The following is a 26932-nucleotide window of genomic DNA, read 5'->3' as shown; positions in this document are numbered from 1 at the left end:
AAACATTGGATTTTATTAAACAAGAAGACCCTGTTTGGGCTGTTTCTTTTAAAGGGGCAAAGCCCCAGTCTCTCAGTTTGTTATTTAGAAAATGAAAGAGTTCATGTTTATCTCTCTTCCAGGGTAAGGAATACAGTCTCTTATTGAAAATTAACGAAGTATGATGAAAGACTACATAATATGCTCTCAGAGTGAAACAGAATTTCTCCACAAATAAATCTTTTGGTTTGTGATATCCATCTGTCTGTCTGTCCATCTATCTATCTATTCATATAGGGTTGCCTAGTGGCTCAGACAGTAAAGAATCCTTCTGCAAAGTGGGAGACCCAGGTTCTATCCCTGGGTCAGCAAGATCCCCTGGAGGAGGAAATGGCAACCCGCTCAGTCTTCTTGCCTGGAGAATCCCATGGACAGAGGAGCCTGGCGGGCTACAGTCTATGGGGTCACAAAGAGTCGGACACGAGTGAGCAACTAACACTTCACTTCATACATGTATTTACTCTGCTGATATTTTTTAAAAAGCAAACCCAAATTTAAGAAATTTACAGTTGGGAGATGTTCATGATATACTTCTCTCCAAACATTGCTTTAATTAAATGACTTTCATGCTATGGGGGATTGTGTAAACATGTAGGGGCTAAAGACTCTAAAAAATAAGTAGCGTAATTTATAAACTCTGTTGGTAAACGCATGTATTCATCTGCTACCATAAAGTAGCAATCAAAGACCACTTTGAAAACAATTATATTTTCAACAGAATCCAGATTTATCTTCTTAACCCGAAGGCTTTATTTCCCCACATTTGCTTATTCCTTACCTGCAGGAGAAATGACACTGACTCTTTGGCCTAGAGACCGTGTCCTCTTTTTATGGGCACCTGGAGCAATTATCTCAAACTCACTATCACTTCTCTTAGGTGATGGATGCTGTGTCCACATCTATAAAAATCTGTGAGTACATTTTCTATAAAGATGTTTAAGAATGAACTCACACATAGTGTGCAGGGATTTTCTAAAGCAGTTTCATGTTAAGTAGATGATTAAGTAAGCTTTATTGTATCTTTCAATCCTGAAATTTTGTGATTCCTAAAACAAGGCACAGTATCCAATGCGGCCTTTTTCCGAGTGGCTATTTACAGCGTCTGCATCGCAATTCCATGAAGACAGAGCCACGAGGGCAAACGTTTACCAGATGTGCCATGAAAGTGCCTCTGAACCACAAAAGTAATTCTACGTAAGACTGCAAGAAAATCTTCATGTTTCTCAGAAGCATAAAAATAAAACTCTTTTTAAAATAACCTTTAATTGGGGAATAATTTTAGATTCACAGAAAAGTTGCAAAGAGAGTTCCCATCTACTTTTCACTCAGCTTCCTCAAATTTTAACCTTTTACATAACCACGGTCCATTTGTCAAAACTGAGAACTAGACGTTGAGATTTCACCAGTGTTTAACGCCAATGTCCCCCTTCTTCTTCTGCAGTATCCAGTCCAGAGAAGTAATTATTCACCAGGCCTCTCCAGTCTCCTTGGACCTGTGACTGTTCTTAACGTCTTCCCTTGTTTTTCATGATCTTGAAACTTTGGAAGAGTTACTGGTCAGGGGTCTTGTAGAATGAATTTGAACTGGGGTTTGTCTGGTGGACCAACTGAACTGTGATGCTCTCTCTTGAACATAGATACTAATGATAAGTAATTTTCAAGAGGATTTTATTGTTAAACTAGCTTCCTTTAGGACTGAGTAACTCAGCACTATCACTCACAGTGTGCTGTTTCCTGCTCGCAACGATGCTGAAGCCCGGGGCTCACCGGGGTTCACTGGGGTTCTGTGACTCCCAGTGGCATGTGTGCCACTCTGCAGCTCGGCTGTTACCGCAGAGACTTGTCCTCAGCAACGTGGCATTGACCTCCCCTCTGAAATTCAGGTAGTACCTCCATCACAGACGCCCTCACACAAGTATCAGTGGCTACAGATTTCCTTCTGGAAACTTCCACCGGGTCTTTGCTGTGACCTTTCTGTAGCTGGCCCTTTTCTGCTTCACATTTGCATCCCTGGCAATGAAAGCAGCTGCCTGAGACTTGGGAAGCTTACTCCGCCTCTGAGTCTTTATGGATCCCTCATCTTCACCACACCACAGCCAGACAGGTCCTATCCACCTAGCATTTAGATAAGAAGGCAAACCTTACTTTCAGGACCTAAATCCACGGGTGGAAGGCAGAGCCTCTGAGCTGCCTGCCCTTGTGGCCCGGACCACAGGGCCAGGCACTTTGTCTGCATGGTGAGCCAGTCCATGGTAATTCTATGATGCCACCTAGCACCCCGTGGGACGCAGAGTAAAGAAATAATGGTCTTGAAGACCTAGTGGCTTTGGTGTTATCTGGAGGAGCAGCGAGGGAGGGAGGTTATCAGTATGAGTCAAGGCTGAGCAGAGTGTCAGGATGCCACATAAAGGGAAGACTATCTGTCTAAGCTCCCCAGTGTCATACTAGCAGTTGCTGTTGTTTAGTTGCTAAGTTGTGTCTGACTCTTTGCAACCCCACAGACTGTAGCCTGCCAGGCTCCTCTGTCCATGGGATTTCCCAGGCAAGAGTACTGGAGTGAGTAGCCATTCCCTTCTCCAGGGGGTCTTCCCAACTCAGAGATCAAACTCGTGTCTCCTACACTGGCAGGTGGATTCTTTGCCACTGAACTGCCGGGGAAGTCCATCATGCTAGCAGAGCAAGGGCTTAATCAACATTAACTAGAATCGTCATCTTCATCATCATGGTTGCTGTCATTTCTACACTAGAGGGATGCTCCAAGCCATTTCAAATATTTTCTCATTCTCCTAATTCTATTTTATATTCTCCATCTTCAAAAGACGTGGCTACATGTTCTAAGATTCACAGTGGATCCATTGTTCTCATTGATTATAACTGTCAGCACAGTTTTTAAGAATCCACAAGTTGAGGATATTGTCTAATGTGACCCTTAACTTCTAAAAGCATAGCTATGTTCTGTTTCATAGTCTTTCAATCATTGTCTCAAAACAAATTAGCAGAAAATATAGAGAGTAATTGTAGTTTTAAATGAACTTCTTTAGCAAACAGTCAATATTAATTTTCTGATTACAAATATAATATATGCCCAATAACAAGGTAGACACAGAAATATGGAAATTGATGGACAGTAAGGTAAGCAGTTAATATTTATTAGTTAATATAATGATGCATACACTTCTAGATTCTCTTCCCCATGCATATACCAAAGTGACTCTATTTAATTTGCCAAAAGCTTTAATCGTACCATATGCTGCAAAACCACTCTACCAGAATTCCCACTCCATTCTTGGAGACTCTGCATTGCCCCCACTAGTTTGCATAATTCTTTAAAATAATCTATTAGCAGTTATATAGCATGTGAATTTCATTTAAATGTTTCTGTAATCTGAAAGCCTGATTTCAGTGATAACAAAGTTTTTCCAGTCATCCTTGGAACACTGTAACTATTTCTCAATTCTACTCACAGTGAGATTGTAGTAGCTGTAGTTTTCTGATATGTGATTCATCTTTGTAAGAAAGTGAAAGTGAGTGGAGGTCGTTCAGTCTCGTCCGGCCCTTTGTGACCCCGTGGACTATACAGTCCCTGGAATCCTCCAAGCCAGAAGACTGGAGTGGGTATCTTTTCCCTTCTCCAGGACATCTTCCCAACACAGGGATTGAACCCAGGCCTCCTGCATCGCAACTGGATTCTTTACCAGCTGAGCCACAAGGGAAGCCCAAGAATACTGGAGTGGGTAGCCTATCCCTTCTCCAGCAGATCTTCCCGATCCAGGAATCAAACCAGGGCCTCCTGCATTGCAGGTGGAGTCTTTACCAACTAAGCTATCAGGGACAAAATCTAAATTTTAAAGAAAACATAATTTTTTTTGAGATAGGTGAGAGACTATGAAATAAGAACATAATAGAAAAAAAAAAAAACAAACCCAGTGCTTTCTCACTAAATGTGCTCAAATCTACCTTTATCTTATTCACGTGTAACTTTCATTCTTTAAAAAAACATGTAACATTGATAACATCTCATTAACAGTAGTAATTTACTTAATTTTGGCCTCACCTTCCCCCTCATTAGGGAACTGGAATAGATTCTCATAAAGAGACAAATGATGTGAAAAAATTAAATCTATGAAATTCTCATGAAATTTCCATAAGAATTATCTCAGCCCAAGTATACTTTTTTTGTTCTATGACATGAGATGACACACTAGGCCCTGAACCAGATTTCCTTTATTATAGATCAGGCATAAAAATGATTCTTCCATCTCTGTAAATTAGGTATAAGTTATGCAAACGTGTGAATGAACTGAAAATTCAAACACATGAGGTTTGGTTTCCTTGGATCATTTTATCACTTATAAAAGGAAGGAAAGTATCTCTATTCATTTTATTTTATTAGACACACACACACACACACATTTTTGGGTAACACCTCACAGCTTGCAGGATTCTAGTTCCCTGGCCAGGGATTGAACCCATGCCTTATAGCCACTGGAGCACCAGAGGACCTCTCAGGCTTTCCTACCCTGAATGCCCCCTTTATCTGACCAGTGGCTTCATTCCTGGATCCGAAATGGGTGGGCTAATTTTTGTTGTCACTGCTGACTTCACTTAAAAGGAAGACCAAAGCCTGTGGAAAGCACCATTCCAGAGCTCTGCCTGCCCAGAGTTCGCTCCTGCCTCAGGATTGAGGACCACACCTCAAACTCGAGGGTATGTGTACTCTGTGAGATGAAAATGGCACCTTAGTGTGAACAGTAAGTAAAGACGCAGTTGCAGTGAGAAATAGACCCACGAGGAGGCATTTTGTTTAGGCCACCGATGCTGTTGTGTTTTTTAATAACTCGATTCAGTCAAACCAGTTTCAACTCAATACACCGAGTTGACATGCTGTCTGGGCCCCCGAGCTGGCACTGGACACTTGAGGACTCAGGTCTAAGGAAGCCATGTCTGGAGGTTTTAAAAGAGTGACAACCTTGGCATAGCTTGCACAAAAGCCCCTGGTATGCTTTCGACTTTGGGCAATGCCTCGGCCAGTCGGTAAGGAGGCCGGTGAAATGGATGTCAGGCTGAAAAGAAGGCGCACTATCTCCGTCCAGCAAACTGCTATGATTATCTTTAGGTGTGCATACAATTTATCTACAGTTTTGCTATATTAACTCTACAAAGGACAGAGATACATAGAAGCTTGAGCTGTATAGTACCCCTGTAGTTCTTTAGGACCACTTGGTATTTCAATATTGCGTTAGCCTCTGATATCCTATAAATGTAAGTTAGAGGCAATAAGAAAAGTCTTCCATGGGCTATCACTATTGTCCAAGTTAAGATCTGTGTCAGTGGATTTCATGGGCTATCACTACCATGTATGTTTTTGTTCAATTGTCAAACTTAAGATCTGTGTCAGTGGGTGAGGGGTTCTGGGATATAGTGTTCTGGGTGATAACTGGAAGGCTGGGTCCCAGAAGGCATGGCGCTGGTGTCTGAGCACCTTTGGGAAGGGAGGCCTGGGGCTCAGCACCCATGGGACCCAGCCATTTCCACTGCTTGCCCAAGATAGAAATCAAAGCTGAGGGGTCATTAGGAAACCAAATGTTTTTGAGGGCTGGTATCTTTATTTTCACTCATAAGCCCTTCTCTGATAAAATTTCTTCAAAGCCCTCCAGGGGTGTTGTTTTTCAGTTGCTAAGTCACGATTCTTTGCAGCCCCATGGCGTGCAGCCCGCCGGGCTCCTCTGTCCTCCGTCACCTCCTGGAGTTCGTGCAGACTCATGTGCATCGAGTCAGTGATGCCATCCAACCATCTCATCTCTGCCACTTTCTCCTCTTGCCTTCAACCTTTCCCAGCATCAGGATCTTTTCCAATGAGTTGACTCTTTGCTTCCGGTGGCCAAAGAATTGGAGCTTCAGCAACAGTCCTTCATCCAAGGGATGGGGAGCATGCAAAAGAAATATAGAAGACACAGCACTGGATATGAAAAGCACGTCCGTGCTAAGGGCACATGGCATATTCTGGGTGGAACTCAGAGTCTTTCCTTTCTTCCCCAGCACAAGTTGCATTAACTGCACAAAAGTTCTACAAAAATGGAGAATTCAAGATGGTAGGCACATATAGGTTCTTACCCAACTCATAATGAAAAATAAAATGAGCTTTTGAGTGCCAATTACATGAATAGATGACTCAACCCTGAGAGCCTCTTAAAACGGTAGTTTTAACTACCCCTGGATTCCTGACTCTTTTCTGAAAATTAGGACTACTGAGGGTCACCAAGTGAAAAAAGCAGAGTGACATTGATTCAACAGTACTGTGTGCCTGCTGTCCATTTTGTGAACCCTCCACAGGTATTACTCAATCTAATCCTTCTTTGTACCTACACGTACATGAGGTGTGGTGAGTCTGTCTCCACACACAAGGAGAACAAAGCTCACAGATATTATTCAGTCTGCTCAAGGTCCTAAGTGGCTGGCTAGGACTCAACGCCAGGTCACTGTGAATACAATGCAAAGCTCAGTTTGCTGTGGGTATAGTTTTGCATTTTGTTCTTCCTTGCAGGACATAGAGATGTGCAGGAAAATTTGAAAGCACATGAAAATGACAAGAGGAACCAGAATACTATGTTATGAAATGAGGAATTACACATCCCATGTCCCACAATGAGTTTCAGAATTACTTGCTCAATGTTGTGTTGCCATGTGCGAGCTGTGTGAAGACTAAAACCCAAGACGTTTATTATTCACCTGCAATAAGTAGTCACTGTGTAACATGCAAGGGCTAACCATTCACCAGCAACTTGAAGGAACACAGATAGACTTAACAAGTCAGACTCCCAAAGGCGATAATCATGGTGTTCGTGAGAAAAACAGCGGTCGTTATCCAGTTAAGTCCCTAAGTGAGGAAGGGCTCAGTGATTACTTAGGGGCTAAGTGCTCTCATTGGAGAAGGCAATGGCAACCCACTCCAGTGTTCTTGCCTGGAGAGTCCCAGGGACGGGGGAGCCTGGTGGGCTGCTGTCTATGGGGTCACACAGAGTCGGACACGACTGAAGCGACTCAGCAGCAGCAGCAGCAAGTGCACTCATTAAGTGCTTCATATTGTCTTACCTAACAGACATACAGCCCTATGAGTAGAGATTATAGATTAACTGGAGAACTGATGTTCAGAGAGGGTGTGTCACTTTTCCAAGGTCACACAGCTGGAGAGTGGAGATGAAGAGATTCAAGCTGCCCTGTGCTGTTCCAAACAACTATGACCTTAACTTTAACATTCCGTGTAAAGAGATAACTAAACAGATAATTTTATTCATGATATGTATGCCCATGAGTGCCACACATCATTATTATTCTAAACACTGGAAGACCTTGGTGACCTGAGCGACTGGGAAAATTGTCATGAGTTTGGATTTTGAATCAAGTCTTGGATGGCCATGATTCAGGGTCATTAAAAGAAGGAAAGATATTCCAGGTTAGGGTAAAATAAAGCTGAAAGGGAAGTGGGGAAGTATGCTGAAACCCTATTTGGTTGCAATAAATTGCACTTAAACTGAATTTGAAGTTAAATAAGTAATTTCATTTAAGCATACTGATAATGTCCTTGGAAAGGCAATTTGGAGATAGATTGGGAAGGGCTTTCAATAATAGCAGTAAAGATTCGGGAATCTTCTACTGAGTTATTTTAACAAGAATAAAGCATATCAGTACATTGTAAAAGTGGACTCCTCATGGCTGTATCTAAAATGCATGGGAAAATGGGGGGGTGGGTGGTCACAGTTTAGGCCCGAGTGTAAAGGTTGGTGAAATAGGACGTGGTCAGAGTCAGACTAGGGGAAAGGCTGGGGAAAGAAGCTCGGAGCCCAGGTATTAGGTATTCACGGAGTATGAGCCACAGTTCAAGAGTAATGTGAAATGTGTGCTCTGAATCTTACAGTGCCAGGGGGTGGCCTTATGTGGTTGATAAAAAATGTCTGCTCTTTGCTGTCTGGTAGAGGTGGGACTGAGTTTTTGCACTGTTAACTTACTCACTCTGTGTGTTCATTTAATTCAATTTATTCAAACTGTCAGCATCCTTGTTTTCTCATTTATGAAGCAAGAGCTCTAACACCCCACAGAGATATTCCAAAGAGAGTAGGTATTCCAAAAACGTTCCTTTTTACTTAAGAGAGAGGAAAATTTCCTGACACACAAAGGCTCAAGAAACTGACCCAATATGAATCTTCCTGAAAACATTCAATAAAAATGATCTCATGACCTTTTCCAGGACTGATAATTTATGGGTGTTCATGTGCTATTTTAATATTTTATGTATCATTAACTATCTTCAGCTAAGACCTAAGGCAGTTGGAAAGATTGAAGGCCGGAAGAGAAGGGGGCAGCAGAGGATGAGTTGGTTGGATGGTATCACGGACTCAATGAACATGAGCTTGAGCAAGCTCAGGGAGACAGTGAAAGGCAGGGAAGCCTGGCGTGTTGTAGTCCACGGGGTCTCAAAGAGTTGGACACGACTTAGCAACTGAAAAGCAACATCAGGGCAGTTGGTAGAATACTCAGCATGGAAAATGGCTACCAACCAGAGCTGATAATTTATGGATGTTCCTATATTCTTTTAACATTTTCTACATCAGGAACTGACTGTCTTTAGCTAAAACCCAAGGCAGTTGGTAGAAACACTTGGCATGGAAAATGGTTACTAACCGGGGCTGAAGCCTGTTGGTAATGTGGCTGAGGGACCAAAATGCACCTATACATTTATGGGTTCTCAGGCATGACCTTTCAGGACACTTCGAGTGTGATATTAAGGAAGTTGCTGAACATATTTAGCTCAGAACATCTGCTTGCAAAGGGTGTGATGTGGTATGTCGTAGCGGGAGAGTAACATTTGTAGGTGATGATAAAGAACTCTGCACTTGGTGAAATATCTTCACCTCTGCTCAGTTTGGTCATTTCATAATCTTAAGGTTAAAGGAGTGCGAATTCTATTTACAAATAAGCACGTCTGTCTTACTTTTTTCTTTGGAACCTGTTTCTCTAAGCTGCATTATGTAACTAATGAATCCAATTTCACTGCGGGCCCAAGAGAGGGTGACTTTTTACTTTATTGAAGAGGAGCTTGGATTTAACTTTTTTTTTTCTTCATTAAAATGTGATCTGCAAACGCCTTTCCAAATGGAGTGCTTCCAAGGGGGACAAACCACCCTCCTAATTCTCAACCTTCCCTTTGAAATACCTTTTCATTGAAACAAAAACAAAGAGCTCTGAAACTCAGGGCTGCAGCACGAGCTCATTGTCTTATCAGCCGGCTTCGCCATCAACTAGAGAAGTTGTGGTTTAACCCCGAGCTGGGCCGCTGCCGCCGCTGCCATGGCAACACGCTGCACCATTTGCAAAGGCTTGCGCGCTTAACCGCACAGCTACACCTCTTCCTTTCCTATAAAGACTCAGAATCAGAAAAACAGAAGTACCCTGGAGGAGGAGAAACCACAAGAGCAGAAAAGCCACCTAGGCTGCTCTTCGCTGTGCAAACAGCCTTCTGATGAGAAGAGCGTGTTGAGAACCTCTTCTGTTTGAAAGGGGAGCTTTTCCCATTAGGCCCGGTTCCTTTAATGATTTTGAAAGTCAATCAAGTGTTTCTGTTCGGAGTTTTCAGCAAGGGGAAATGAGAAGTTAGTAGCGCGTGTTATCAGACTCTGCTTTTATTTCCTGTCCCTTCTGGGCAACCTTGGCAGACCTAGGGATCCTGTTTGCCAGAGGGGAGACAGGTTGGTGAGGCGGACTTGCTGCAACCTAGTGTCCTCCTGTTTATTTCCATTATCTAGTGTTTAGTTCACTAGAAGATAGTATTGGGTTGGCCAAAAAGTTCATTTGGGTTTTTCCATAACCTCTTGGCCAACCCACTATAACTTGGATTTCACTTTTGGTTCCTTTTTTAAAAAAATTCTGTGGACGATAAGTCATGGACCTTGACCCAGAACTGGACCAGTGCCCAGCCCTGCAGCCAGCTGTCAACCCCTGGCCCCAGGAAGCCCACCCACCGCCCTCTCTCTCCCACATCCCACTTCTTTCAGGAGATGTAGGTTTGATCACAGACTTTTTTGCTTGTTTGTTTAGTTTTAAAGCATGCACATAAGATGAGGAAACCATTTTCAGGAATGTTTTATTTTTCCTTCTTTGAAGATTTGGGTACAAATACTGAAGAATAAGGGATTCCTGGTGGTTCAGTGGTAAAGAATCTGCCTTCAATGCAGGAGACATGGGTTCGATCTCTTGGTCAGGAAGATCCCCTGGAAAAGGAAGTGGCAACCCACTCTACTATTCTTGCCTGGGAAATCCCACAAACAGAGGAGCCTGGTGGGCTACAGTCCTTAGGGTCACAAAGATCAGACACTACTGAGTACACACACATACACACTGAAGGGTAAGGTCTCAGCTTGGTTTTATTTATTTATTTTTATTTTAAAGGTTGCATTTTTTTCTGAGGGCCATTTTTAAAGCCTTTAACGAATTTTACAATATGGCTTCTGTTTAATGGGTTGGTTGACTGTGAGGCATGTGGGATCTTTTGCTCCCTGACGGTGGGGTGGAGTCCGCAGGCCCTGGAAGGTGAGGCTGTAGCTGCTGGCCCCCAGGGCTGTCGCTCAGCTGGGTGTTGGTCCTGTTAGTTCATCACAGTTCTGCTCACACCCTTCCTCACCTTCCATGTGCCCCCGTCACTTTTGTTTGTTTGCTTGTTTCTGATTAAGAAGCTACCTCTTTTACAGCCATCGTTCAGCAATTTGCGCTTTTAAAAAATAAATTTCATTGTGTGACTTACTCTGAATCCTGCTTTGATGGTTCATACATGGTATTTCACTCATCGTGGGTCTCTTTAGAGTAACTACTGGATTGAGCATTAAATATGTTTCCCTTATGGCAGTGTGTAGTTGAATAAGCCTGGGACATTTTAAAATCATGCTGCTGCTGCTGCTAAGTTGCGTCAGTCGTGTCTGACTCTGTGCGACCCCATAGACGGCAGCCCATCAGGCTCCCCCGTCCCTGGGATTCTCCAGGCAAGAACACTGGAGTGGGTTGCCATTTCCTTCTCCAATGCATGAAAGTGAAAAGTGAAAGTGAAGTTGCTCAGTCCTCTCCAACTCTTTGCGACCCCGGGGACTGCGGCCTACCGGTCTCTGTCCATGGGATTTTCTAGGCAAGAGTACTGGAGTGGGGTGCCAGTGCCTTCTCTGTTTAGAATCATATCTGCATTTAAAACCAAACTCCTTCTGCTAGGAGCTCTTCAGCCTTGCGTGTATTTATTTATTGAGACCTCCTCTGTTAAAAGAGGACAATGCCACCTACTCTGAGGTTTCTGATGAGATGGGACTGGGAGATCTACGGTAAGGTCAGGCCCCGGCCCTCCACCTGTTAGTCAGCATCCTCCAGATCTCCAGAAGGAGACACAGACACGGAGCTACTGGACCTTCTTTAACAGGTATTTTCTGTTGTCTTGCTGTTCGTTTTTCCTGAAGATTTTAGCCAGTATCTCTTGACCTCCTTTCTTGTTCTTGAAACGTTGCTTTTCAGTGCCCTTTCTTCTGTTCATGGATTCAATGTCGTCTCCTTTTTGAGAAGAAGAATTGCAGTTTTCAGGGGTCTGTCTGCTCCTTGTGTGCTCTTGCTTCTCCCAGGTCTTTCTTCTGTTTATTTTGGTCTCTGCCCTTCCTGAAGATTTCAGTCTGTGTTTCTCGGAAGCCCATTGTATCTAAGAATGAGGCTCCCCAAAGGGATGTTGAAATTCTGTGCTAATTGACGGAGCTTATACATCATGTTGTTGTTGTTCAGTTGCTAAGTCATGTCTTCTTCTTTCGTGACTCCACGGACTGTAGTCCGCGAGACTCCTCTGTCTAAGGGATTTCCCAGGCAAGAATACTGGAGTGGGTTGCCATTTCCTTCTCCATGGGAGCTTCCTGACCCAGGGATCAAACCCACGTCTCCTACATTGGCAGGTGGATTCTTTACCACTGAGTCACCAATAAATCTCCGAGTCTTTCTAAATTGCATGAAACCAGAAAGGCATTTAAACTCACTGAGCCTTAGTTTCCTTATCTGTCAAAAGAGCTCCATGTCAATAGATATTAAAATCCTATGTTCCTTTACCAGTTGAAATATCTAAAATGATTTTCTGGTGGTACGCAGCAACTGTTTTATTCATGGGACTTTAGACACTTAAAAAATGTAAGCAATATTTTAATACAAATCCTGCATAAAAAATAGGAGAACTAGTATCAGACAGCCTCCTTCACATCTGCCCCTTGCTCAGTGTGTAACTGAATAATTTACTAAGCTCCTTTCAGTGTCAGTTTCATTCCCTATAAAACACGAAAAATAATTGCTGACTCATTGACTTGCTGGGATGCTTAAGGGCAAAAACATGTAAAGAGGCTTGCAGAGTGTCTAAGACACAGCTTTTTGGTAAATTGTTGCTCTAATTATTATATTTACTGAAGGAGGGAAGGAGAGACTCCTTCCTACAATTTCCTGAAGTCTAGTCAATGCTTTGTCTCTTGCTTGAAGACTTATTCCATAGATACGTAGTAACTGGATTTATTTGTTGGATTTGCTGTGTGTTGAACATACATTTAAATAATGAGTTAAGATAGAATCCTTTTATATTTATTATTCTGTTTTATTATTATCATGCCTTAGTAAGCAAGGAAAACCGTACATATCTGTTTTACCTGACCTGTATTTTTTTTTTTTTTGGTCTTGATTTGCCTTTTCCATTTTTATGTTGCCTTTATGTTTACAGAGGTCAGATGTGCATTTTTAACCTTCAAAACATGCAGCCATTCATTGGAGGCTGGATCCTGAAAATCAGAGTTTATTTCATCTCTTCTGTTTCACCCCTCTGTCCTCGTACCTTTCTTAGATTTGCCAAACGAGACAGATTTAGATCCCTTTGGAAACGGCGTTCCATTCCTTTTGAGGGAGTAGGGGGTTGGGGCAGTGGTGGTGATAGGAATAGTTGGTGTTTAAAGCTCACGTATGTCTTTTGAAATGTCATTTTCACTCAATTGATTCCTAGTTTTTGCTGAAATCTCTGGTGGGGGACCGAGGGGTGTGACTTCAAGGTAACTTTGATTTGCAATCAGTTAAACATTTTGAGTTGTAAAAGAAACATATTGGGAAAGGTAAATTCAGTAACAAGACATGTGTTAGAATAACATGGCTTTGAAGATCAAGTGTCCTGTTATCTCCATTTGCATCTGTTTAATGTACCTAGTCAGTTCTGAGGGTGATTCACAGCAGAGGGATGGGAATGCTAGGAAATGATTTGCAGATTTTTGGTGCTCTTCTGCCACCTACTGGAATACTTATAAATAGTCCTTTGTCCTAAACGGTGAAAACTGGTTCTTACCATATATACATATATTTTTTAAAGGGTAGGAAATGTTATTCCCAGAACAGAAAAAGTCAAATTATAATATACAGAAACACTTGATATCTAATGGTGCTCTATTTTATTATATTTATTGGATATGATATGTGTGTGGAACCCAAGAGACTGTTCAATGCAAAAAAAAAAGAATGGAAAAATCTTGATACCTTCTCTTGACGGTCACATCCTGAGCATGTGCCCTCATAATTCCTACTGCTGTTTCACACATCTTTCGTCACCTGTTTTCCAGACTTTCCCAGTATTGTTCATACAAGTTTGACACCTATTGTAATGCTATTTGTATTAGCACAAGCTCCTAATATTAAACAGCTTTCTAGAGAGCTCAATGGTGAAGAATTCTCCTTCCAATGCAGGAGATGCAAGAGAGGCAGGGTCGATCTCTGGGCGGGGGGAAGATCCCCCGGAGGAGGAAATGGCAATGCTCTGCAGTATTACTGCCTGGAGAATCCCATGGACGGTGGAGCTTGGCGGGCTACAGTCCACGAGGCCACCAAGAGCTGGACACAACAGAATGTCTGGGCACATATGCACAGTATTAAACACGCACCTGGCATACACAAGCTACTAAGTGCTTTAGGCAGATATTTTATTTGCTTTTCCAGGTCTGTTTGATTCCGCTAACAGTAGGTGGTTGCCTCCTAGTCACACACGAACTTGGGTATAAAGAGAGCTGCCTGCCTATGTCACACAACACAGGTAACTGCACTAGCTTCGTTAGCCAGTCAGATCCCTCAGTGACCAAACGCATTGACCAGATGGCTAAAGGGTGACATAGTTAAATATCGCACAACCCTTCTCACCAGGTCTTCTTGTTTAGTGAAAAGGACTCAGCGGAGTCCCTTCAGCCTGTGATTTTGCTAATCTTCTGATGCATGAAATGCAACAGACACTTGAAATCACTGCTTATATAATTTTGGAAGAATTGCCACTTAGGATGGGACATCAACAAACTATACAGATAGTTGGTAGTTTAGTCTCCTCTCAATGCTGACATACTTTCAACCTTCCTCTACTTTATCATGCTTTTGTTGTTATCATTGTTATTATTTTTGGCTACACCTCGGGGCTTGCAGGATGTTAGCTCCCCTGCCCAACCAGGGATTGAGCCCTCGGCAGTGAAAGTGTGGCGTCCTAACCACTGGACCCCCAGGGAATTCCCCTCCTCTCTTTATCTCACGTGGAGAGATAACCTCCACACGAGTATCTGTTGTGTCCACTTATGGAACAGTCATCAGAGGACTTTTGAGCGTGGATATGCCCTTTAGAGGGGCTTCCCTGGTGGCTCAGTGGTAAAGAAGCCGACTACAATGCCGGAGACCTGGGTTTGATCCCTGGGTTGGGAAGATCCCCTGGAGGAGGGCATGGCAACCCACTCCAGTGCTCTTGCCTGGAGAATCCTATGGACAGAGGAGCCTGGGGGATTCCAGTCCATAGGGCTGCAAATAGTCAGATACAACTGAGTGACTAACACACTTTACATACACACACGTCCTTTACATATTACTTAGATTTTTGACTAGTTTACTTCATGTAGATTGTTTTTGTATGTGTTCCTACTTTGCAAATTGTAGCTAAATTCTAAAAACTAATTGAAATATTAAAAAAATATATATGTAGTCTAGTGGATATGGCTTATGGAAATGAAAGTGTCTTTTCCAGTTACATTGCTGCAGTGTCTGAATATTTTCTTAAATATTTATGTGTAATGAATATTATATATATGAAAGTGAGAAGTGTTAGTTTCTCAGTTGTGTTGGACTCTTTGAGACTCCACAGACTATAGCCTGCCAGGCTTCTCTGTCCATAGGATTCTGCAGCCCAAGAAGACTACTGGAGTGAGTTGCCATTTCCTCCTCCAAGGATCTTCCCAACCCAGGGATCGAACCTGGGTCTCCTGCATTGCAGGCGGATTCTTTACCATCTGAGTCACCAGGGAAGCTAATATTATATAAATAATGTATAGTATATATGTGTGTGTGTATCTATAAAATCAGTTCAGTTTAGTTGCTCAGTCATGTCCGACTCTTTGCAACCCCATGGACTGCAGCATACCAAGCTTCCCTGTCCTTCACCAACTCCTGGAGCTTGTTTAAACTCATGTCCATCGAGTAGGTGATGCCATCCAACCATCTTATCCTCTGTCATCCCCTTCTCCTCCTGCCTTCAATCTTTCCCAGCATCAGGGTCTTTTCCAATGAGTCAGTTATTCGTATCAGGTGGCCAAAGTATTGGAGCTTCAGCATCCATCCTTCCAAGGAATATTCAGGACTGATTTCCTTTAAGATGGACTGGTTTGATCTCCTAATACAAGAATATGTTTTATTTTGAAAAGCAAACGAGGGAATGTAATTCAAGGACCCTCCTTGCTGATACACCTCAGATGGTGTTTCTGAGGGGAGAGGGTTTCTTCAGATCTGTTTGTCCTCAGAAAATAAAATCTCGAGGCAGGAAGTAGCTTAAATACTGGCCCATCCATTATGCTACCCTCTCACAAGGTCAGCTGCCCGTCTTCTGGGCGAGAACGGACAGGATCTTTGTATTCAGTAGTTGTTTACTGAGATGGCGGGTGGACCCACACCTTGCCCCATGGGCTGGAATCCAGTTCTCGTCACGCCAGTCCGGTAGCTGACCACAACCCCTGAGCTCACAGACTAAATGTACCAAGAAACGCTCTCCAACACCTCCTCCACCCGCCAGCCAGCAACACTGGGAGTCCGAATCAGGCGATCCGCACACTCTTTTCTGTATCTTATTTCCTCTCGCCTGTCGCCACACTGTGTGGCTTTTCACTGTTCTTCCCTTTCTTTTTTTGTCTATATCTCAGACTGGACTAAGTTCACGGAGGGCAGGGAATTTCTTTGTCTTGATCGTATTTTATCCTGGAAGGTGGCATAATGTACAAAACACAGCAAGCAATCGATACTTATCATCTCAATGAAGGGATTCGTTTGGGAAAAACTTTCCAGAAGTCCTTTAAACATTTTTTTTGCAGACTTGAAATTAATTTCAGCAGTTCTCCTTTAGTCTATTATTTGTATTTTACCCGAGAAAAAACTAATATTAATAGTGTAATTTTGACATACTTGGGCTTTATAAACATGACATTAAGAGAATAGCTATGGTTTCACCAGGAGAAAGGTACTGAACATGGTGACTGTGTGAATGTGAGTTAACATAGGCATGCTATATATGTGTAACGTATTTACATATGTATGTGTGAAATTTGAAACTTTCTAAGAGATGTTTGTTTTCCTTTTTTCAGGAAACACTCCTCTTCCTTACACTCCAGGTATTTACATTTCATTTATTTTACTTTTTGTTGCTAACTTTGTATATTTAATGTTGATAAAATTTTCTATGATATTCTAGTGAAATTGTTTTGTACAGACAAGCCTTATAATTATGAATGGCCTTGACATTCTCTTGTTCTTAATATTCCTACTTGTAAGATATGAAGTTTTATAACTACCTGAACATATTATTATTTGTAGATGAATTATTGTGTATAAATTATAGCTTTTCTTATACCTGACAGTAAACCATATGGCAAGTTTTCAATCTCTTTTTAAATTTTATCACTGTAAAGAAATCAATTTATTTTGGTCAGATTCCAGAGCTTCATAGTTAGGGAATTATATGATAAATTAGAATTCTAAACATAATTATATATATATATATACATAAATTCCTTGAACAGAAAAGTTTTGGCAGTATTGAGATATTTTAAATAATCATTACCAAATTCTATTGTCACACCCAAATTGTTTTAACAAGTGTCCTAATCCTGAGGTAAATTAAATTTAAGCAATGACGATGCTGACAATTAATTCACATATTTCACATATCAAAGGAGAGAGAAAAAATAGGTTACATCTGGTTAAAAATAAATTACACTGCTTAAATGTTATTGTTATTGAAAATATGTTATAGGTACCCTGATTAATCATATGGGTGACATTATGCATTAAGAAGACAGGTGATGTCCCTAAGACAACCCTGGTTTAACAGTTATAAAGCACAGCTCCAATGAGGCACATTTGAAATCTCCTCTGAATTGTTTGTGGTTTTTTAAAAAAGAATCTTAATTTGGAGGATAATCACTTTACAATACTGTGATGATTTTTGCCATCCATCAGCATGGATCGGCCATAGGCATACATGTATCTGCTCCCTAAAGAAACTTTAGCCCATGGCAGAGAGGTCTTATAAATATATGAAAGTCATATATGAAAGATTGTGATCAGTTTATTCCACCGACTGACATACCCACCTTTTACAGAAGAGTAAGTCCGTCTCAACCACAGAAACTGGTTACTTGTGCCGGAGGGGATGGGAAGGGGGTGGAAAGGAGAGGAAACTTTTAAAACAGTAGATTTTAAAAACAGTAGGTGACCCTCACCTTATTGAGAGAGTTTCCATGCTCTCTGCATGGACCCACCACAACAAGCCTCCAAACGGTGAACCAGGGTAAGTGAAAATAGTGGCCCTGGATGCAAGCCAGAATATTCTCTCTCAAGTACGAGAATACCATCAGTGGGAACCAGTCTCTTTTCCTGAAAGCAGAAGGGCTCATTGGAACATTGCCAACACCAACGTTCAGTTCAGTTCAGTCGCTCAGTCGTGTCCGACTCTTTGCAACCCCATGAATCACAGCACGCCAGGTCCTCCCTGTCCATCACCAACTCCCAGAGTTCACTCAAACTCATGTCCATCAAGTCGGTGATGCCATCCAGCCATCTCATTCTCTGTCGTCCCCTTCTCCTCCCGCCCCCAATCCTTCCCAGTATCAGAGTCTTTTCCAGTGAGTCAACTCGTCGCATGAGGTAGCCAAAGTATTGGAGTTTCAGCTTTAGCATCAGTCCTTCCAATGAACACCCAGGATTGATCTCCTTTAGAATGGACTGGTTGGATCTCCTTGCAGTCCAAGGGACTCTCAAGAGTTAGTTTAACCTAAAAACAAGACATGAATAACTGGTCTAGTCTATTGTGATGGTTGTGGATTGATGTTACTGGGCAGAATCTTCAGCTCCTGCCTCCCTTCTGTCTTCACCCCGTCCCCTCTTCCTCCTCCAGCCTCCCCCCAGCCCCACTCCCCTCCTGTCACTCGACATTTGGCAATGAGAGACCCCAAAGTTTAGATTTAGCACTTGATGCTGAGGACAAGAAGGTCCCACTTGCTTACTACTCAATTGAATGTGTTGGCATGTCATTGTGGATGCTGCTGCTGCTGCTGCTAAGTCACTTCAGTCGTGTCCGACTCTGTGTGCCCCCATAGACGGAAGCCCACCAGGCTCCCCCGTCCCTGGGATTTTCCAGGCAAGAACACTGGAGTGGGTTGCCATTTCCTTCTCCAATGTGTGAAAGTGAAAAGGGAAAGTGAAGTCACTCAGTCATGTCTGACTCGTAGCGACCCCATGGACTGCAGCCTACCAGGCTCCTCCGTCCATGGGATTCTCCAGGCAAGAGTACTGGAGTGGCTTGCCATTGCCTTCTCCTGTCATTGTGGATGAAAGTTTGATAATTAAAAGCCTTATTTGTGATGTCCTCGGTTATGAAATTTTAGGGACTGGGATCTTTCTCCGGCAAAGAACACATGGAGCAACTGCACTGTCTCTTTCTGTAACCACAGGCTAGTTCTGTGATCTTTCTCGAGCTCTGGCCTCGGGGCAATTCCATGTGACTCAGGCAGAGTTCATGGATATTTAGTGAAAAATGGATTTCACGTCACCTTGAACACTGGTGAATGAAGCTGCGAAGTCCTTCCATCCTTGCTGTTTCTGTTTTCTGATCCTCCGGGATCTTCCGTTTCTGTTCCGAGTTCTGTCCTTCTGGGCTCTGCGCCTCCCTCCCCCGTGTCTCTCCTTTTTCCGGTATTTTTGTGCTAGTCTCACTTGTCTAATCCTGTTGAACTGAATGAATCAAAATGCTTGTGTGATAGAACTCAACTCTTCATGCAATAGATGTTGCATAACATGAAATTTGCTATTCATAGAAGCAAACACAGGTTAAACAGAAAATTCATAAAAAAATGGATCTCTATAATCCCAATAGTCAGAGATCACCGTGCTGTTTTATTTATTTTTTTAAGCAACGGGCTCACTTCCCGGCCTCTGAGATGAGGAAGCCTGCCCTCCGAGGAAGCGTCGCGCGTGCGGTGGCCTTGGGCACACAGCACTCGCCCGCCCTGCCTGCAGCCTGTCCCACTGCGCGCTCATCTCGGGGGGCACCGTTCTACTCCACCGCCCCCGCGTCACAGTTTTCTTTTTTCTGAAGTGGACTGAAACTGGGGGAAATGCTACCTCAGCGTCTCAGATTGAGGTTTCATTTGTTATCATGGGAAAAAAAAAGTTTTGTAGACTTAGGTCATTTGCATATTTGTGAACTTTCTCTTCCAGTCTTTTACTCACTCTTTTGAATTTCTTTTTTCCATTTTATTAATTTTTTAAAACTTTTTTTTTATTGGAGTATAACTGGTTAAAAATACCATGATGGTTTTCAGGTAGACAGGAAAGGGATTCAGCCATACATATACATGTGTCCATTCTCCCCCAGATCCCTCCCATCCAGGCTGCCACGTGACACTGTGCTTCGTTTGAATCTGATTGATTAAAAAAAATCAGTGTATGCATCTAGAACATTTGTTTTTCACTTTTTATCTCCTGGTACCTTCAGTTCAATTCAGTTCAGTCGCTCAGTTGTGTCCGACTCTCCGCGACCCCATGAATCACAGCACGCCAGGCCTCCCTGTCCATCACCAACTCCCGGAGTTCACTCAAACTCACGTCCATCAAGTCTGTGATGCCATCCAGCCATCTCATTCTCTGTCGTCCCCTTCTCCTCCCACCCCAATCCCTCCCAGCATCAGAGTCTTTTCCAGTGAGTCAGCTCTTCGCATGAGGTGGCTGGTACCCTAGCCCTCCTTCCAACTTTATAAACCCCTTCCAACTTTATTTTTCTTTATCCTTTCCCTTGATTAATCTTCTATAGTTTCTTTTAATCCGCTTCACATTTTGTGTTTCATCCTTCTGAACCTGAGTGCTTCGGACAGAATCCACCAGTGACGTAAGAGGCAGGGAGGGAATTACTGCTTTTGATTCCATTTCCCTATTCTCGCCTTTAGCCCGGTTTTGTAGCTGGCTCTACATATGTCTGCGTATTCTCTCTATGCCTCTGCATGCATCTTTATTTGTATACATGCGTGCGCACATATGTACGCACACACGCACACGCCATATACACATGTACACCACGGCTCCTGGCAGTACGGTGTGTGTATACATTTACGTCTATGCGTGTGTGTTTATGTACACAGTAAGGGGCGGGGGAGTCAGCAGACTCAGACGGGATGATTTGGGGCGTGACTCACGTGCTTCTTTTCTCCTTCCTGCACCTCCTGTGACCATGAGGGAACACGACGGAACAGCCCTCTGCCCCGTCTCCAGGAGGCCCCTTACCTGCTCCCACCACTGCATTCTCACCCACAAACATCTCTGAACGAGGAGAAGACTCCTCAGGGGCCTCGCCTCCTACGAGTCCGGACAGTCTCACCACGAAAGCACCCCTGAGCTCTCGGGAGAGTGACAGTGCTGCGGTGACAGGTTGGCAGAGATCTTAACTGACACGGGATTCGGAAAACTCGTCTCTCTCTCTTTTTAATTTTAAAGTTATCAAAACAGTTTGTCTTTAAACTCTGGGTTCTGTGTCTGTGATTTCGCTGAAGCGTGTGAGGTGTAGAATATCTTGGTTTTAGTAGAACGTTGCGGACTAAAGTCACCAAGCCTGTTGTTGGGGAGAAGCAGGGGGAGGGAAGCCCCCTAGGTGCTACCGGGGTGTGCATGGATGTGGGCCGGGTTCTGAGTGTCCTCTGGCTCACGTGCAGCCTCGTTTTCCTGGATCCTGCTCACCTAGACTGTCTGTAGCCCTCCGAGAGTCAGAACGCCCCCTTTCAGGCTGTCAGTCTCACCCTTCCTGGCTTTTACCCCAAGTAGAGCTTTTGTTGGTTCAATCCCTGGTTCTCAACATCAGAAAATCACTGGAGACAGACCTTTGATTTTTTTTTTTTTTAATCACACTGAGGGTTAATAATACAGCTTTGTTCTTCGATTTCTTCCAGGGATTCTTGCATTTAAAAAAAATTGTTTAATTAGGGACATGAGTCCCAACAGTAGAATTTAAGATAACAGGGCCATGTTGGTAGCAAACTGACAGAGTGCGTGGGAAGGAGCTGTTTCTGCTGGGGAAAGCCTCTGAGGCTCCTAGAATCCAGGGACACCAATGAGCTGTCGGTTCTCTGTTTAATGTTACGTTTGCAAGTGTATCTGCCGCGTAAACCGACCATCCTGAGGACTGTTCCTGCTTTTTGCCTTAATAATGTGCTGGGTGCCACTTTCTGAGGCAAACTGTTTAATAGACCTGCTCTGATTAAAGAGAAGAAGTTTATTTGTTCAGTTAGGTCATCAGTCTCAGCTTGAAACAGAAGCATGGGTCGCTCCACCACAGAACTGTGGTCCATAGCACACACAAAGTTTTGAGTACCATCCCAGTGAAGTTTATTGGTTGTGGTAAGCAGTTATCGGAGAAGGCGATGGCACCCCACTCCAGTACTCTTGCCTGGAGAATCCCAGGGGTGGGGGAGCCTGGTGGGCTGCCGTCCATGGGGTCGCAAAGAGTCGGACACGACTGAGCGACTTCACTTTCACTTTTCACTCTCATACATTGGAGAAGGAAATGGCAACCCACTCCAGTGTTCTTGCCTGGAGAATCTCAGGGACGGGGGAGCCTGGTGGGCTGCCGTCTGTGGGGTCGCACAGAGTCAGACACTACTGACGCGACTTAGCAGCAGCAGCTATAGCAGTTGCAATAATTTATATTTAATCTTTATCCCATTTCCCCCTGCAACCACAGGGCAGGCATGGTGGCTGTGACCTACCTAAACATGGCAAGTGTTCAAATCCCCTTTAACGAAAGGAATGTGAGGACGAGGGAGCTGATGTCTAGTTTCATGCTAAACTTTTTTAATGACTGAGTAATAGCACAGCACACAAAGTTTTCTATTTCAGAGATTCCCTGCTTTATCTCTCTCACACACACACAACATTACTCCTTTTTTATTTCCACAATTTCCCCCCAAAACCATTAAAGCCAGAGATTTACCTATGAAGCAAAGCTTGATTAAAAAAAAAGGTCTAAAAGGAAATGGATTGGACATAAGGATGAATTCTTTAAAAATACTAACTTGCTCTGGCACAACAACATGGAAACCTTCATATGCTTTCAAACAAAACACATTTTCTTTTCTGAAAAATAATCTTGGCAATAATCAAATTATTATTTTGAAGTATTAAAACCATTCCTTTGGGATAAAAATCATGACAGGCAATCCACCCCTTTAAACAGCCACCCCATTTCACTGACTCCAGCTGCTGTGGAAACTTTTCCAGGCAAGAATACTGGAATGGGTTGCCATTTTCTTCTCCAGGGGCTCTTCCCAACCCAGGGACTGAACGGTGTAACTTGCGTCTCCTGCCTTGGCAGTATTCTCAACCATGAGCCACCTTTTTCTGTTCAGTTGCTAAGCTGTGTTTGACTCTTTGTGACCCCTTGGAGCCACCTGGAAAGCCCTAAAAAGATCTGGAGATGTAGCGATTCGACAAATTCAAAAGTTGTGAATGGAAGGACTTTTTCCGAGATGCTTCCCAACCATGAGTGAGGGCAGGGGTGATTGTCACACAGACTTGTCTACTTTGTCCCATCAGGGACTTCTGTCCAGGTCGCTAAGTCCACTAATAAAAAATCTATTAGAATCAATTAACCTCATTCAAATTGTGATCGCCACTCCTACACCATCTCTGAGATCACGTCACTGGGAAGAGTAGGTTCCCTTGAAGAGGGAAGGTCAGGGATGTCTGGACCGGGAAGAGTGAGGGCTCTCAGGAAGCCCTGAGGACTAGGGACCCTCAGAAGGGACAGAGAGAGTGAGCCAGTGGGTGGAGGAGCAGAAAATGGTGTGCGGAAAGCCCCAAGGTGAGCCTAACTGATTTCAGAAGGGCCAGTCGTGTGCCTGCCAGTCTTTTGAAGGCTTAAAAAAGAAACAAGTTTCTCCTCTTCTCTTGGTTCTGTGGGAAGCTTCTTCTGAGGATCCGGAACTGAAGAACGGATGTTTAAGTTCTCCGTTCTGTAGCGGCTTTAGTTAAATTCGGGGGTTAAGTGGCTTCTGGAGACTGAGCTGAGAACTCAGACCCAGAATCTGGGAAAGATGCGTGTCCAGTTCTGGCAGGCATGGATGTGCGCGTTGGGCGGGAGCCTGCCTGCTCACGTCAGAGCCATTGGGGGACGTGCACGTGCGTGTCACACACTGACACGCCCAGCACCCAACTGTGGAAGCGCGGCCAACCTCATACCCTGAGCCAGTGACCCCAGTGGTCAGTGCAATGAGGCCACCACACACGTTCAACCAGGAGCTAGCCTGTATTCTGTTTCTGCCAGGACAACGAAGCCTCTAGTTAGCACCGAGTGAATATATGTTGCTCCCCTGTGCTGTGATTCTGGGTGAAGTTGTGTGTGTGTGTGGGTGAGTGTGTCTGGGGGTGGGGGATGTGTGACACGCAGTGGGTGCTTTGAACCTTGACAGTGTGACGTCTTAAGGAGCTACACGGTGGGCTTTCATTGGCGACCATCCTTGAATCTACACCCATGAGCTCGTCTGTGATTGGAAACCCCGTGAACTGCTGTCAGTGTAGCCTGACGTTCTTGGGCTCTAAACCAGTCCACTTTCCCCTGGCAAGGGCAGCCGCCATCCTGGAGCGAACATCGTGACCCTCAGCTGGAAGAAAAAAATAGCCAGTTCTGCAAAGGTGCAGGCGAGATCCCCTGTTTTCAGAAAATCAGAAGGGAGCACCCGCATCCCGGGCTTCCTCCGCCCTGAGGCTCCGGGCAGGGCTGGGGGGCAGGTCCTCCGTGGGGGCCTCACCGCAGCCTTCCACCGTCAGGGCTCACTTCCACGTCTGCGGCCTCTGCCCCGCCAGCAGCACCCGCTCTGTGCGTTTTCAGTGTCACCCACGGTACCCCCCAACCCCACCAGGAAGCGAGGCCTCCCTGGGTGGCAGGGCAGGTCCAGACTTTCTCTCCAGGTCCCAGATGCCTCATTTATTCCTGCTGCTGAGACTTTGCTGCTGCACGCGGGCTTTGCCCAGCTGTGGAGAGCCCAGGCTCCTCTCTAGATGGGGAATTCTCCTTGCTGTGGCTCCTTTGTTGCAAAGCAAAGGCTCTAGGGCTCAGGGGTGTCCGTAGTTGCAACTCTGGGCGCTAGAGCGCAGGCTCAGGAGTTGCGGTGCGCGGGCTTGGTTGCTCCTTGGCGTGTGGGGTGTTCACAGAGCAGGGGTGGAACCCAGTGTCCCCTGCAGCGGAAGGAGGATTCGTTACCACTGAGCCGCCAGGGCAGCTCCCCCAACCCCGGTACTTTTGCAGTGTGTGTTGTGATGCCCTTCAAGTCATCTCTCCCGCGTGCCCCGCTGGTTTTCATCCGGGTTTGCAGACGGGTAGGTTGCGATGCTGCAGGAGTGCTTGAGTGTTTGCTGCCCGGCCTTAGCTTGATCAGTAGGAGATGCCTCCACGGGCCGCGTGGCCCGGCAAGCGCAGGGCGGGAATGCTGATGGCCTTTGTGATTGCAGGTGCCCCAGGAGAAGGGACCACGGCCGCCTTGCCTGCAGGCCCCGCTGCCCCACCAGCCACCTCCCACAGACCCGCACTCAGCAGCGTTGCTGTTTCACCTCCACTCACCTCCAACCTGACCACCCAGGATAAAGCCTCACCTCCACTCACCTCCAACCTGACCACCCAGGATAAAGCCTCACCTCCACTCACCCCCAACCTGACCACCCAGGATAACACCTCAGGTTTGACTGTGATGCCTTAGGCATGTTAGATGCTGGATCATGAAATGGAAACTTAAGACCTTCAGGCAGCTCTTTTATTTCACACCCAACAGGGCTCATGGGTTTCCTGTTTTACAAATTTTCACACATTGATACTAAATTAGGCAACAGAACCTTACCAGTAAACTTCCTCTGGGCATGTTTTATTTTATTATTTATTTTATAAAAGTTCATGGCAAAGAAGAAAGGTAACAAGCTTTCAGTCCCATAGCCCTGAGATCAAATCCAGCCTCTTCACCTTTCTAGTTGACTTCAGGAAAGTTGCCCCTGCTTTCTGTGTGTCCGATGTTCACTTCTTGTAAAAGGGGGTATAATAATACTCATTTCAGAGGATTAGTATGAGGGTGGGATATGTAAAAAGCCTGGTATGAGATGAATAGTACAAAAGGATAACTGGGATCCTCGCTAGTGTAATAATTAGAATAAAAAGAGTTGTTCCAGAGTGAGGAGAGGCTGGGGGGAGACTGCATGTGTCAGATTTATACCGAGGAAGGGTTTCTTCTCAGCACGTACGATGTCTGGTTCCAGTGGTATGAACTCTTACTTATCTTAAAGGGCCACGTGTAGGTAAATCTTTGACTCACTTTCTTATTTTGGAAACAAGAAAGCATCCATTCAAATGAGGAGGAAGCCTCTAGCAAAGATTCCTTCAAGAAATGATCTTTGCTGAGGCGTTTTCCCCTCGCCCTTCGATAGGACAAGCTCATTAACTGTGACCCTCTGTTCATTTCCTTGCAGATAAGCAGACCACGACCCCTGCACTGACCACTGCATCCAACGTTAGCCCTGCAACTGCTCTCTCAACCATAGGTGACAACTTGACCCCCAGTCATGCAGTCACCCCACCACCACACACTTGGGACATGCTCCCTGAAGGCACTGCATTGGCCCCATCTACCCCAGGCTCTTTCTTCAAGATGTTCACTTGAGTGTTCTAATCCTGGGGCTGTGGAGGGGCAGTTAGCCCAAAGCACCGATCCGTGTCTGCAGTGCGAGAGCCGCTGGGATCCGGGCCGGTGTCACTGTGATAACTCACTGCACCCCGGTCGTAGCATTCCCCTCTGGTGTGAACTCGATGAAATTGCGTAGAGATGGCCAGCTATAAGAGCGGGTTTCAGTCTTGGCATGAAACAGAACAGTTCTCTCAGTGGGAGGCTCCGTATCAAGAAGTCAGTGGCAGGGGGGCCTCAGCATTCAGGGGCAGGAGGGATGGAGACAGAGGTGAGGGGGCCTCCTTCTGGGGATGAACGCCCAGGAGTTGGCGGCGTCTGCGATGAGTCAGCCAGTCAGGGCCTGCCGAGGCGCTGTTCCTGCCTCAGTTTCTCCATCTCCAAGACCAGACTAGCAGGGATCTCCTAGCTTCCACAAGCCACATTTCCGTCCTGTTCGACAGTTAAATATATATGCTCACACAAGACTTGTCTCAGTGGATGGACAGATTTTTTACCCTGAGTCTAGTATATGGGTAAAGAGCTTACAAAAGTGAAACCAGAGCATGGAGCAACCCCTACCTATTTTCCGATATTCTTTGCAAATTAAG

At 44.5% G+C, this 26932-nt stretch overlaps 1 protein-coding gene across 5 annotated transcripts in view; it reads left to right on the top strand.

The window, feature by feature from the left end:
• The window catches only part of PTPRC (protein tyrosine phosphatase receptor type C), a 133989-nt gene that overhangs the window by 45984 nt on the left and 61073 nt on the right, over window positions 1-26932 (top strand). For 2 of the 5 annotated variants that reach the window (XM_088845214.1, XM_088845213.1), the window contains exons 3-6: window positions 16722-16748; window positions 20866-21057; window positions 25129-25353; window positions 26131-26202. In XM_088845214.1, the coding sequence (XP_088701340.1) occupies window positions 16722-16748; window positions 20866-21057; window positions 25129-25353; window positions 26131-26202 (516 nt within the window). The remainder of the gene's footprint in view (window positions 1-16721; window positions 16749-20865; window positions 21058-25128; window positions 25354-26130; window positions 26203-26932) is intronic. The other 3 variants (XM_088845215.1, XM_088845216.1, XM_055418964.2) reach the window with 3 other exon arrangements.

Source organism: Moschus berezovskii, chromosome 17 (genome assembly GCF_049115385.1).
Source record: "Moschus berezovskii isolate FMDL1 chromosome 17, NW_MosBer_1.0, whole genome shotgun sequence".
NCBI lineage: Eukaryota > Metazoa > Chordata > Mammalia > Artiodactyla > Moschidae > Moschus > Moschus berezovskii.
This window is presented reverse-complemented; position numbering and strand designations above follow the sequence as displayed.